At 52.7% G+C, this 13,588-nt stretch overlaps 1 protein-coding gene across 1 annotated transcript in view; it reads left to right on the forward strand.

The window, feature by feature from the left end:
• Positions 1 to 13,588, forward strand: part of BICRA (BRD4 interacting chromatin remodeling complex associated protein) — a 97,559-nt gene that overhangs the window by 69,649 nt on the left and 14,322 nt on the right. The window contains 3 exon segments of the mRNA XM_025368029.1: positions 3,112 to 4,554; positions 4,556 to 5,068; positions 5,846 to 6,022. Coding sequence (XP_025223814.1) covers positions 3,112 to 4,554; positions 4,556 to 5,068; positions 5,846 to 6,022 — 2,133 coding nt within the window.

The raw sequence follows: 13,588 nt of genomic DNA on the forward strand, positions 1-13,588 counted from the left end.
TGGGGCGACTGGTGCAGAGTGGTTCTGGGGAGCTGAAGCAGATGTGGGTTGTGGGGTTCACAGGAGTACTCCTCTGGAGAGCAGAGGGCTGGGGGAGGCCTGGGGTCCTGCCCAACTCAGCCATGGCAGGGTGTGACCTAGGGGAGGGGCCTCCTCACCTGCAGACTTTAGTCTTCACCTGGACAGTGAAGACGGGTGCTGAGCAAAGCCCAGAGTGGCCAATGCAGAGGACGTTTATCGAGCACCTACTGTGTGCCTGACTGTGCCGGTCCCATGACTGAGTTCCAGTTGTCCACACCACGGTGGCCACCTCCTTCTTCTTTCTCCCTCTTCTGTTGCTGCTTTCCCCCCTTCACCTTTTCTTTCCCCACTCTTCCTGTGGCCTCCTCCCTCCCCGCCTCCCCTTCCTCATTCCCCCTCCTTACCCTCCCACCTTCCCTCTTCATCGTCAGAACACGCATTCACCAAACACTTACACGACTGGCCCTTCCTTGTCATCTTCATTTAGTTCTCACAGCTATAATATCATATTCCAAATAGCTTATGTGTCATAATATAAATGATGAGGAAATGCAGTAATTATATAACGTTGGTCCATTTACAGGCCCAGTAACAGCAGTGATCCTGTTACTCTTTTGTGATCACACTTCTTACTATGACCACCATTTTTGTATACCCTAAGATCTCTGGTCAGGTTCTAAACACTGCGCGTGACGTCGGTGAATTTTCACAGGCATCCCAGGAGGCAGGTTGGTTGTGACCATCTGGCAGTTAAGAGCTCAGGGGGTCACAGTGGCCTGCCTGGTCCTCAGTCGGTTGGAGGCTGAGCCAGAGCCCTGTCTGCCTGCCACTCCCCTCCACTCACCAGTGGTTGACCCAGGCAGTCCCCTCATCTGTGAAATGAGGAAGGGAGCAGCACCCGCCTCATGGGACTGTCACCAAAAACAGCATGGACAATCACAATAATAATGACAGTGATGATGATAGATGCTTCTCATGCACCTGCTAGGGGCCGGGTGCTACTGTGAACCCTCCATGTGGATTTATTGAGAATCTTGGAAGCTGCAGGTTTTGATGGGTTATCTGGTTAGGTATTAGTGGAGATGGAAAACGGGATCATAAGTATTGTTTGTGGGGCTATCCACACATATGCATGCTGATATTTTTCCATGCGTGTCCTGGGTTGCAGTCCAGGATAGCATGAAAAGCACTTAAAAAGCATTGAGTCCAGGCACGGTGGCTCACGCCTGTAATCCCAGCACTTTGGGAGGCCGAGGTGGGCGGATCGCCTGAGGTTGGGAGTTCGAGACCAGCCTGACCAACATGGAGAAACCCTGTCTCTGCCAAAAATACAAAATTAGCCAGGCGTGGTGGCGCATTCCTGTAATCCCAGGTACTTGGGAGGCTGAGGCAGGAGAATTGCTTGAACCCAGCAGGCAGAGGTTGCGGTGAGCCAAGATCTCCACCAGCTTGGGCAACAAGAGTGAAACTGTCTCAAAAAAAAATCCCAAAAAACAAAAAGCATTGAACTCACAGGGCGGTTGGCACAGAAGCTCACAAATGGGAGCGGCTGCTGATGTGAGCTTTTCTCCACCAGGACTACGACCGCTTGTCGGAAACCTGTAGGGCCAGGTGTGTTTCAGAATTTCGAATTTCTCAAATTCTGGAAAAGTGGTGCCATGTGTGTGGTGTGTGTAATGTCACACGCTTGCCTTTCGATGGCCAAACGTAGGAAGTCACATCATGTGGATAAATGGATCCCACCTAAAGTGCCATGTCGGTTCTGGTCAGGTTTTGCTACCAACAGAGCTATGAAAACAGTCTCGGTTCTTAGAGCTTTTTGGGTTTTGTAATTACAGATAAGTGTCGTAGGCCTGTATTGACTATTTAAACAATAGTTGTTTGTTTTTATTTATTTTTGTTTTGTTTTGTTTGAGACGGAGTCTTGCTCTGTCACCCAGGCTGGAGTCCAGTGGTGCGATCTTGGCTCACTGCAAGCACCGCCTCCCGGGTTCAAGCGATTCTCCTGCCTCAGCCTCCTGAGTAGCTGGGACTGCAGGTGCCTGCCACCACGCCTAGCTAATTTTCATATTTTTAGTAGAGATGGTGTTTCACCATGTTGGCCAGGCTGGTCTCAAACTCCTGGTCTCAGGTGATCCGCCTGCCTCTGCCTCCCAAAGTGCTGGGATTACAGGTGTGAGCCACTGCGCCTAGACTTTATTTTTGGTTTCTGGGCATCAGCTGGTAGAGATTGGGGGACAGCACCCCTGCGGGCTTGGGCTAGATGGGCATGGGTGTGCGATGCAGGATCACGTTGAGCGCCGGGACCAGTGGTGATGAGCTGAGGCCATCACCAGCGGCTGTCCCAAGGGCGCCCCACTGGGTCGTACTCTTGTCACTTAGGCTGGAGTACAGTGACACAATCATAGCTCACTGTAGCCTGGAACTCCTGGGCTTAAGTGATCCTCTCACCTCAGGCTCCCAATGTGCTAAGATTATAGGCGTGAGTCACTGTGCCTAGACTTGAAGAATACTTTTTTTTTTATTACATTTTACTCATGGGTACAGGTGGAGAAACTGAGGTCAGATCAAGCATGCCCTAGGTTACACAGCTAAGCCTTGGCAGAGCTAGGATTTGATCCCGAGTCCAGCCACTTGCAGGTGGAATGTTCTTTTTTCTTTCTTTTTTTTTTTTTTCCTTTTTTTCTCAGACAAAGTTTTGCCCCTGTCGCCCAGGCTGGTGCGCTTGTAGCTCCACTATGCAGCCACAAACTCCTGGGCTCGAGTGATCCTCCCACCTCAGCCTCCCAAGTAGCTAAGACCACAGGCACATGGTACGACCCCTGGCTAATTTTTCTTTTTAAAAATTTTTTTATGGAGACAGGGCCTCAGTATGTTGCCCAGGCTGGTGTCGAACTCTTTGGCTCAAGTCATCCTCCTACCTCAGCCTCCCAAAGCGCTGAGACTACAAGCATGAGCCACCATGCCAGGCCGGATTGTTCTTTCTTGAACATGACTGCCGTCACCTCAGCATTCTTGGCTGCAGCTGTGGCCTGAGCCTAGCCCCTTGCTAACCTCAGCTTATTCCTTCCCACCTTTCCTGGCCTCCAGCTCCATGTGCAAGAAGCTTCTGGCAACCACCTGAACCCAGAGCCCAACCAGCCGGCCCCCAGTGTGGACCTAGACTTCCTGGAAGATGACATCCTGGGCTCTCCTGCGCCAGGCGGCGGCGGTGGGGGCGGTGGGGGCGCTGACCAGCCCTGTGACATCCTCCAGCAGAGCCTCCAGGAGGCCAACATCACAGAGCAGACGCTGGAGGCCGAGGCTGAGCTGGACCTGGGTCCCTTCCAGCTGCCCACCCTGCAGCCTGCCGATGGTGGAGCAGGCCCAACAGGCGCTGGAGGGGCGGCGGCCGTGGCTGCGGGGCCCCAGGCCCTCTTCCCAGGCGGCACCGACCTGCTGGGGCTGCAGGGCCCGCCCACCGTGCTGACCCACCAGGCCCTGGTGCCGCCCCAGGACGTGGTCAACAAAGCCCTGAGTGTTCAGCCCTTCTTGCAGCCTGTGGGCCTGGGCAACGTGACACTGCAACCCATCCCGGGCCTCCAAGGCCTGCCCAATGGCAGCCCTGGGGGCGCCACGGCGGCCACGCTGGGCCTGGCGCCCATCCAGGTGGTGGGCCAGCCCGTCATGGCGCTCAACACGCCCACCTCCCAGCTCCTGGCCAAGCAGGTGCCCGTCAGCGGCTACCTGGCCTCGGCGGCCGGCCCCTCAGAGCCCGTGACCCTGGCGTCGGCCGGTGTCTCGCCACAGGGGGCTGGCCTGGTCATCCAGAAGAACCTCCCGGCCGCTGTGGCCACCACGCTCAATGGGAACTCTGTGTTCGGAGGCGCCGGGGCCGCGTCGGCTCCCAGCGGGGCGCCCTCGGGACAGCCGCTGGCGGTGGCCCCAGGCCTCGGCTCGTCGCCGCTGGTCCCGGCGCCCAACGTGATCCTGCATCGCACGCCCACGCCCATCCAGCCCAAGCCCGCGGGGGTGCTGCCCCCCAAGCTCTACCAGCTGACACCCAAGCCGTTCGCGCCCACGGGCGCCACGCTCACCATCCAGGGAGAGCCGGGGGCACTCCCGCAGCAGCCCAAGGCCCCACAAAACCTGACGTTCATGGCGGCGGGGAAGGCGGGCCAGAACGTGGTGCTGTCGGGCTTCCCCGCGCCTGCGCTGCAGGCGAATGTCTTCAAGCAGCCACCGGCCACCACCACCGGGGCGGCCCCGCCGCAGCCCCCCGGAGCCCTGAGCAAGCCCATGAGCGTCCACCTCCTGAACCAAGGCAGCAGCATCGTCATCCCCGCCCAGCACATGCTGCCGGGCCAGAACCAGTTCCTACTGCCTGGCGCCCCCGCGGTCCAGCTCCCGCAGCAGCTCTCAGCCCTGCCGGCCAACGTGGGCGGGCAGATCCTGGCAGCCGCTGCCCCCCACACGGGTGGACAGCTCATCGCGAATCCCATCCTCACCAACCAGAACCTGGCGGGCCCACTGAGCCTGGGCCCCGTGTTGGCCCCCCCACTCTGGGGCCCATAGCGCGCACATCCTCTCTGCCGCCCCCATCCAGGTGGGCCAGCCTGCGCTCTTCCAGATGCCCGTGTCGCTGGCGGCGGGCAGCCTGCCCACGCAGAGCCAGCCAGCGCCCGCCGGGCCGGCCGCCACCACCGTCCTCCAGGGGGTCACCCTGCCCCCCAGCGCCGTGGCCATGCTCAACACCCCTGACGGCCTGGTGCAGCCGGCCACCCCTGCCGCCGCCACCGGGGAGGCCGCGCCCGTTCTCACGGTGCAGCCTGTCCCCCAGGCGCCCCCGGCGGTCAGCACACCCCTGCCCCTGGGCCTCCAGCAGCCTCAGGCGCAGCAGCCCCCGCAGGCCCCCACCCCACAGGCCGCTGCCCCGCCTCAGGCCACCACCCCCCAGCCCAGCCCTGGCCTGGCGTCTAGCCCGGAGAAGATCGTCCTGGGACAGCCGCCGTCTGCCACACCTACGGCCATCCTCACTCAGGACTCCCTGCAGATGTTCCTGCCCCAGGTAAGCAGGGCAGGGCAGGGGAGCAGGTACCACAGGAGGCGGGTTTGGGAGGAGAAGGGGCCCTGGGGCAAGGTGCCAAGATCCAAAAGTGGATGCCACTGTGGCAGCTGTAGGGGAAGGTCTCAGTAAGGCACAGGTGGCCCCTAAGAGGAGGCCGGAGGGCTGAGGGCCGAGGGCCCTGGCTGAACTGGCAGGAAGATGGATTGGCAGGCTGGCTGACTGACAGACGAGGGGCAGGACAACTGTTAGGCAGCGAGAGGGACTGGCAGACAGACAAGGGGAGGGACCAGCAAACAGACAGACAGAGAAGGTCAGGCACTGGCTGGGCTGCTGACAGACAGGGAGAGGACAAGGACCGGCAGGGAGAGGGACTAGTGCAGGGATAGAGAAGGGCAGGCACTGGCTGGGCTGCTGACAGACAGGAAGAGGGACTGGCAGACCGACAGAGAAAGGCGGGCACTGGCTGGCCTGCTGACAGACAAGGAGAGGGATCTCAGACAGGAAGTGGACAAGACAGGGACGGACGGACAGGCAGGTGGGGCAGGAGAGAGGCAGGGCAAGGTGGAGCTGGCAGAGGGGCCAATGGGAGCTCAGAATGGAGCGGGCTGCCTGGGTTTTGGCCTCTATGGCCTCTGTGCCTGGCACCCTGCCTGCCGGCCTGCCCACTACCCTGTTCTCTGGAGCCCTGGGAGCGTCAGTAGGGGCAGGGGTCTCGGGTGGGGTGGTCGAGGGCCCGTGGGGGCGGCCTTCTGACCCTGTGCGGGCTGCCCGTTGCAGGAGAGGAGCCAGCAGCCCCTCTCCACAGAGGGTCCCCACCTCTCCGTGCCTGCCTCGGTCATAGTCAGCGCCCCGCCTCCCGCCCAAGACCCAGCCCCGGCCACCCCCGTCGCCAAAGGAGCTGGCCTCGGCCCTCAGGCCCCCGACGGCCAGGCTTCCCCGGCTCCGGCCCCCCAGGTAGAGGGACCCCAGCAGCGTGTGTCCGCAGCACAGACCCAGGCTCGCCCCTCCTGCCCGCTCTCCCGCTCCTCGCTCTCCGCCCTGCCTGCGTCTCTGTCCTGCTGACTTGGAACACAGAGCTCTCCTTCACTCCCACAAAGTGTTTCCCAAGTGTCTCCCAATGATCATGGATGCCTGAGACCAGGGCTGGCCCTGGGGGAGCCCATGCGCTGCAGGAATGCAAGACACACACTGAAGGAAATCTCTTCTTTCCTAAAATTATAATTTTCACATCCGAATTAGTAATACATTCAGATAATTCACATTTAAGAAGGTATAAAAAGATGCATAGTGGAGAGCCCCCCTCTCCTGAACCGTAGCCTCCTGTCATCTTCCCAGGGTGGTTTCTTGCATTTGTTATCTGGATAGGGAAACAATCAAATATGGATTCTTTTCCTTCAATTTTTACAAAAAGGGTAGCATCCTCTGCCTGCAGTATTGCATTTTTTATTATTTAAAAATTGATCTTGGAGACCATTCTTCATTCTCTCTTTAAAAAAAAAAAATGAGATGGAGTCTTACTCCAGGCTGGAGTGCAGTGGCGCGATCTCGGCTCACTGCAACCTCCGCCTCCCATGTTCAAATGATTCTCCTGCCTCAGCCTCCTGAGTAGCTGGGATTACAGGTGCCTGCCACCATGCTGGGCTAAGTTTTGTATTTTTAGTAGAGACAAGGTTTCACCATGTTGCCCAGGCTGATCTTGAACTCCGGACCTCAAGTGATCTGCCTGCCTTGGCCTCCCAAAGTGCTGGAATTACAAGTGTTGGCCACTGTGCCTGTTCCCATTCTTCATTCTTTTATATGACTGCGTAGTATTCCACTGTGTGCATGTACTGATATTTAGATGACTTCTGATCTTTAGCTATTATGAACAAGGCCTCAAAGAATGCCTTTGTATGTATGTCATTTTGTAGGGTAAGTTCTTCACAAGGAATTTGCTGGCTCTAAAGGCATATGCATTTTTATCTCTGACAGATATTGTCAAATTGCCCCCTGTGGAGTATAAATGAGTTTAACCTTTATCAGCAATATGTGATTATGCCTTCCCCACCCCGCCCGCAACCTCACCAGTATGTTGAAATTGGCCGATCTAGATAGGTGAAAAATAGTATCTTGTTTTGTTTTCATTTGCATTTCTTTTATTGTGAATGAGGTCAGGCAGCTTTTCATAAGAGTAAGAGCCATATGTACTTTCTGTTCTGTGAAACTGCTCATACCCTTTGCCATTGTAAAATCTGGGTTACTGTCATTTTGTTGTAGATTTGTAGAAACTCTTTACATATTAGGAAAATTAGCCTTTTGTCTTAAGAGTAATAAGCAGTATGCTTATGAGTCATAAGCACATAGCAGGTTAGGGAGGGCTACCCTCTTATTCTAGAGCAGTGAATGTGGTACTCATTCAAAAAGGACCAGTGGATAGGTAGGAAGAGGAGAGTGTGACAGTGACAAGGGCAGGATGGCAGAAGTCAGCATGGGCGTTGACCTTGAACAGCCATTATTTCACTCGCAGGCTCTCCCACTTACCATTTAACCTTTAGCAACCAGTTGTTCATTCCATCAGCAGATGCTTAGGTAGGCTGAGGGAGCACTTAGGTGGAGTAAATGAGTTAGCACAAAGTAAGCACTTGATAAATGTTTGCTTTTATTATTATTATATATTTTTTGAGACAGAGTCTCACTCTGTTGCCTAGGCTGGAGTGCAATGGCAAGATCTCGGCTCGCTGCAACCTCCACCTCCTGGGTTCAAGTGATTCTCCTGCCTCAGCCTCCTGAGTAGCTGGGATTACAGGTGCCCCCCACCACGTTTGGCTAATTTTCATATTTTTAGTAGAGATGGGGTATCACCATGTTGGCCAAGCTGGTCTCAAACTCCTGATCTCAGGTGAACCACCTGCCTCAGCCTCCCAAATTGCTAGGATTACAGGCTCCCGCCACCATGTCTGGCTAATTTTTGTATTTTTAGTAGAGAGATGGGGTTTCGCCATGTTGGCCAGGCTGGTCTCAAACTCCTGACCTCAGGTGATCCACCCGCCTCAGCCTCCCAAAGTGCTGGGATGACAGGTGTGAGCCACCGCACCCGGCCTAGCAGTCTCTCATTTAAACCTCACAACCTCCACCAGGCAGGTGGCAGCATCTCATTTTGCAGGTGAGGAAACAGAGGCAAAGGGAGATTAATTAGCTTGCCCAAGGTTGCCCAGCTCGCAAATGGTAGGGCCTGGATTAAAACCCTGGGGGCTTACTGCTGGAGACACCTGAAGTCTTGAGAAAGCCAGACCTGAGTGTGAATCCAGCTCTGCTTAGTGGAGCTCTCTGAGGCATGGTTTTTACATCTAAAATGGGAATAAGGCCAGTGACCTGACATGATGGCACTGCACAGAGCCAGTGCTCAGTGAACAGACACTTACTGTTAGCAGTTGAAGTAATTACGCTGTAGCTGAACTTATTTTTTTGGAAGCAGGGTCTGGCTCTGTCGCCCAGGCTGGAGTACGGTGGTGCAATATTGGCTCCTACAACCTCTGCCTCCCATGCTTAAGTGATCCTCCCACCTCAGACCCTGAAGTAGCTGGGACTACAGGTGCGTGCCACCACGCACAGCTAATTTTTTTTTTTTTTTGTATTTTATTTTGTGGGGGAGATATGGGGTCTCACTATGCTACCTAGGCTGGTTTCGAACTCCTAGGCTCAGTAATCTTCCCACGTTGGCCTCTCAGAGGGCTGGGATTACGGGGGTAAGCCACTGTGCCTGGCCACGTGGATGACCTTTGAGAAGGATGCTCAGTGCGCACAGTCAGGTGTGCACCCGAGCTGACTCTTAGTCACATACAGAGGCGGGGAGGCACAAGGTAGGACTCTCCACAGTAGCTGTGTCTGCAACAGTGCCAGCATGACAGAAGGTGGTCGATGAATGTTTGTTGAATGGGCAAGTGGATGGACAGATGGATGGCTGAATGGATGAACGGATGGATGGCATGGGTGGGTGTGTGACTGGGTGATTGGCCAAGTGTCCCCTGGCGGGGACAGAATCATCCAGATTGAGAACCACTATCCTGTGTATATGCAGGAATGCACGGAATAGCAGTTCCCAATCTGGATGATTCTTACTGTTAGTAAAAGTAGTGGTTCTCTTACTGTCTGAACTCCAACCCCTGCACTCGGAACTCTGATCTCTGGACCCAGATGGATTTGGCAGCCTCTGTGTGTGTGTGTGCCCGTGCGCACATTTTCCCTTTGTGTTAACACAAACAGAAATGCAAAGTCTGTGTTCTGCATCTGGCTTTGCTAATTTAGCAACATATCTTGGAGCACTGGCTTTCAAATCTTTTTTTTTTTTTCCTTGACCCACTACCCAGGATAAGAATTACTTTTTTATTTTATTTTTTTGCTCTGTCACCCAGGCTGGAGTGCAGTGGCGCGATCTCAGCTCACTGCAACCTTCACCTCCCGGGTTCAAGCGATTCTCCTGCCTCAGCCTCCCGAGTAGCTGGGACTGCAGGCACGTGCCACCGCATCCAGCTAATATTTGTATTTTTAGTAGAGACGGGGTTTCTCCATGTTGGCCAGGCTGGTCTCGAACTCCTGACCTCAGGCGATCTGCCCACCACGGCCTCCCAAAGTTCTGGGATTACAGGTGTGAGCCACTATGCCCGGCATAAGAATTTCATTTTATGTCACTATTCAGGACACGCCTACATATATATATTTGTATATCTACACATATCACTGAAACAGAAGTTACAACGTGTGATACACATCAATATTTTCTATTCCATTTCCACTGTTTTTTTCTGGGGTTAGCGGGGAGGCATGGAGTCTCCCTCTGTCGCCCAGGCTGGAGTGCAGTGGCACTATCCCGGTTCACTGCAACTTCCACCTCCCAGGTTCAAGCGATTCTCCTGCCTCAGCTTCCCGAGTAGCTGGGATTACAGGAGTGCACCACCATGCCAAGCTGATTTTTGTGGTTTTAGTTGAGACGAGGTTTCACCATGTTGCCTAGGATGGTCTCGAACTCCTGACCTCAGGTGATCTGCCCACCTTGGCCTCCCAAAGTGCTGAGATTACAGGCATGAGCTACCGCACCCAGCCTCCACTGTTCTTTTTAAGTGCTGGTCACAACCCCCTAAGATGACTTCAGCCATTATCAATGGTTACTATGTGTAGGGGTGTGTTTTTATTTTTGGGGTTTTTTTTTTTACAAACCACCATCTGGGAGGATTGCTGTGATGTGGGAGTTAGGAAATAGGACTTGGCCACTTATAGGCCCTGTGACCTTCAGCAAGCTGCTTGCCTCTCTGTTGTACCACGGTGTCCTTGCCTGCAGAATGAGAATGATAGGAACAGCGGCTACTTCGTACAGCTGTGAGGGTTAAATAAACTAATATCTGTAAATTAATAGATGTATATTAACATTAAAATGTTTTAGAACAGAGTTGGGCATGTTGAAAGAGCTATGAAGGGAAAGAAGCCAGGCAAACTTTCTTTTTGCTTAATTTGATTTTTATTCATTTATTTGTTTATTTTTCCGGGCAGCTTTCTATAAAGAGGCAATAGTAAACGTTTCAGGCTTTTGAGGGCCATATGGTCTCTGTTGTTATAGCGCAAAAGCAGCCACAGACCGTATGCAAATGAATGAGCACGGGAGTGTTCCAATAAAACTTTATTTAAGGACACTGAAATTAGAGTTTCATGTAATTTTTGCAAGTCACAAAATAGTATTCTTTTTTTTTTTTTTTTGAGACGGAGTCTCGCGCTGTGTCACCCAGGCTGGAGTGCAGTGGCGCGATCTCGGCTCACTGCAAGCTCTGCCTCCCAGGTTCACGCCATTCTCCTGCCTCAGCCTCCGAGTAGCTGGGACTACAGGCGCCCGCCACCACGCCCGGCTAGTTTTTTGTATTTTTAGTAGAGACGGGGTTTCACCATGTTAGCCAGGATGGTCTCGATCTCCTGACCTCGTGATCCACCCGCCTCAGCCTCCCAAAGTGCTGGGATTACAGGCTTGAGCCACGGCGCCCGGCACAAAATAGTATTCTTATGATTTTTTTTTATTCAACTGTTTAAAAATGTGAAAACGGGCCGGGCGCTGTGGCTCAAGCCTGTAATCCCAGCACTTTGGGAGGCTGAGACGGGCAGATCACGAGGTCAGGAGATGGAAACCATCCTGGCTAACACAGTGAAACCCCGTCTCTACTAAAAAATACAAAGAACTAGCTGGGCGAGGTGGCGGGCACCTGTAGTCCCAGCTACTTGGGAGGCTGAGGCAGGAGAATGGTGTAAACCCGGGAGGCGGAGCTTGCAGTGAGCTGAGATCTGGCCACTGCATTCCAGCCTGGGCGACAGAGTGAGACTCTGTCTCAAAAAAAAAATGTAAAAACTATTCTTAGCTTGTGGGCTATAGTTTGCCTCTTTCTTTTGATGTCTTTATTGTGTTTTGTGATATGGACATACCATGATTTCTTTATTCAGTCCTTCAGGAATACTTCAGGTGGTTTATTTGTCATTGTTAACAAACGAAACTCCTATAAGATATTCTTGGCGTGGTGGCTCACACCTGTAATCCCAGCACTTTGGGAGGCCAAGTCGGGCAATCACCTGAGGTCAGGAGTGCGAGACCAGCCTGGCCAACATGGTGAAACCCCATCTCTACTAAAAATACAAAAATGAGTGAGGCATGAAGGTGGGCACTGTAATCCCAGCTACTTGGGACGCTGAGGCAGGAGAATCGCTTGAACCTGGGAGGCGGAGGTTGTAGTGAGCCTAGCGGGGGTTGTGGTGAGCTGAGATCATGCCACTGCACTCTAGCCTGGGTGGCAGAGTGAGACTCTGCCTCAAAAAAAATAAAAATAAAAAAATTTCTTGCATCCATGCTTTGCACACAGGTATGAAAGTACTTGTAGGGTAAATTTCTAGAAATAGAATTGCTAGATGCAAAGGATAAGCTTTCCAGCCATTTTATGGAAAGTGCTAAACCTTTTTGAAAAAGTTCATGCCAGTGATGGCTTCGCTTAGTCCTGCAGCTTTACCGACACACGAGATTAGCAGCTGGCCTGCTCTTTGCCAGGCTAGAAAGTGACACACCCCCTGTGCTTTTCTCTAATTATGTGTGAAGTTGAGCATCTTGCTGCCTCCACATGGGGTTCTCGAAATCTCTTGGAAGCTGGGTGCGGTGGCTCATGCCTGTAGTCCCAGCTACTCAGGAGGGAGGCTGAGGCAGGAGAATCACTTGAGCCCAGGAATTTGAGGCCAGCCTGGGCAACATAGCGAAACTTCATTTGTGAAGAAAGAAAGAAAGGGAAGTAGAAGAAGGAGGGAATCTCTTGGTGAACAATCCACTCATATGGTAGTTTTTTTGCTTTGGGAGGCTAACATGGGGGGATCACTTGAGGCCAGCAGTTGAAGACCAAATAATAATAATAATTTTGAACTCATTTAGGGAATGTAGAAAATACAGAAAAGAACAAAGAAGAAAAATAAGTCACACATAATACCACTGTGTGGAAGCAGTTAGTAAAAAAAAAATTTTTCTGGCCGGGCACAGTGGCTCACACCTGTAATCCCAGCACTTTGGGAGGCCAAGTTGGACGGATCACGAGGTCAAGAGATTGAGACCATCCTGACCAACATGGTGAAACCCTATCTCTACTAAAAATACAAAAATTAGCTGGGCGTGATGGTGTGCGCCTATAATCCCAGCTACTCGGAAGGCTGAGGCAGGAGAATTGCTTGAACTTGGGAAGCAGAGGTTGCAGCGAGCTGAGATTGCTCTACTGCATTCCAACCTGGGTGACAGAGCGAGACTCCATCTCAAAAAAAAAAAAAATTGTTTTTCCTTTGTTTTATTTTTTTTTTTGTTTTTGAGACAGCTTCTCTCTCTGTCGCCCAGGCTGGAGTGCAGTGGCATGATCTCGGCTTACTGCAACCTCTGTCTCGGATTGAAGCAATTCTCCTGCCTCAGCCTCCCAAGTAACTTGGATTACAGGCACATTCCACCATGCCTGGCTAATTTTTCTATTTTTAGAGATACGAGGTTTCACCATGTTGGCCAGGCTGGTCTTGAACTCCTCACCTCAAGTGATCCACCTGGCTTGGCCTCCCAAAGTGCTGGGATTACAGACGTGAGCCACTATGCCAGGCCTAACTTTGTTTTTTCTAAGATAAATATTGTAACATTTTGGTATAGAGTTTCTGTTTAACCCCCCCGACCCCAATTTTATTTAAAACATTTTTTAAATAAGGCATTTTATTCACATGGTACAATCATCAAAATTTTTTTCTTTTTTTCTTTTTTTTTAGAGACAAAGTCTTGCTCTGTTGCCCAGGCTGGTCTTGAACTCCTGGGCTCAAGCAGTCCTCCTGCCTTAGCTTCCCAAAGTGCTGGGTTTAGAGGCATGAGCCACTGAGCCTGGCCTAATTTTTTTTGAGATGGAGTCTTACTCTGTTGCCCTGGGTGGAGTACAGTGGCAGGATCTCAGCTCACTGCAACCCCCACCTCCTGAGTTCAAGCAGTTCTCCCTGCCTCAGCCTCTGGAG

This window comes from Theropithecus gelada, chromosome 19 (assembly GCF_003255815.1).
Source record: "Theropithecus gelada isolate Dixy chromosome 19, Tgel_1.0, whole genome shotgun sequence".
NCBI classification, from domain to species: domain Eukaryota; kingdom Metazoa; phylum Chordata; class Mammalia; order Primates; family Cercopithecidae; genus Theropithecus; species Theropithecus gelada.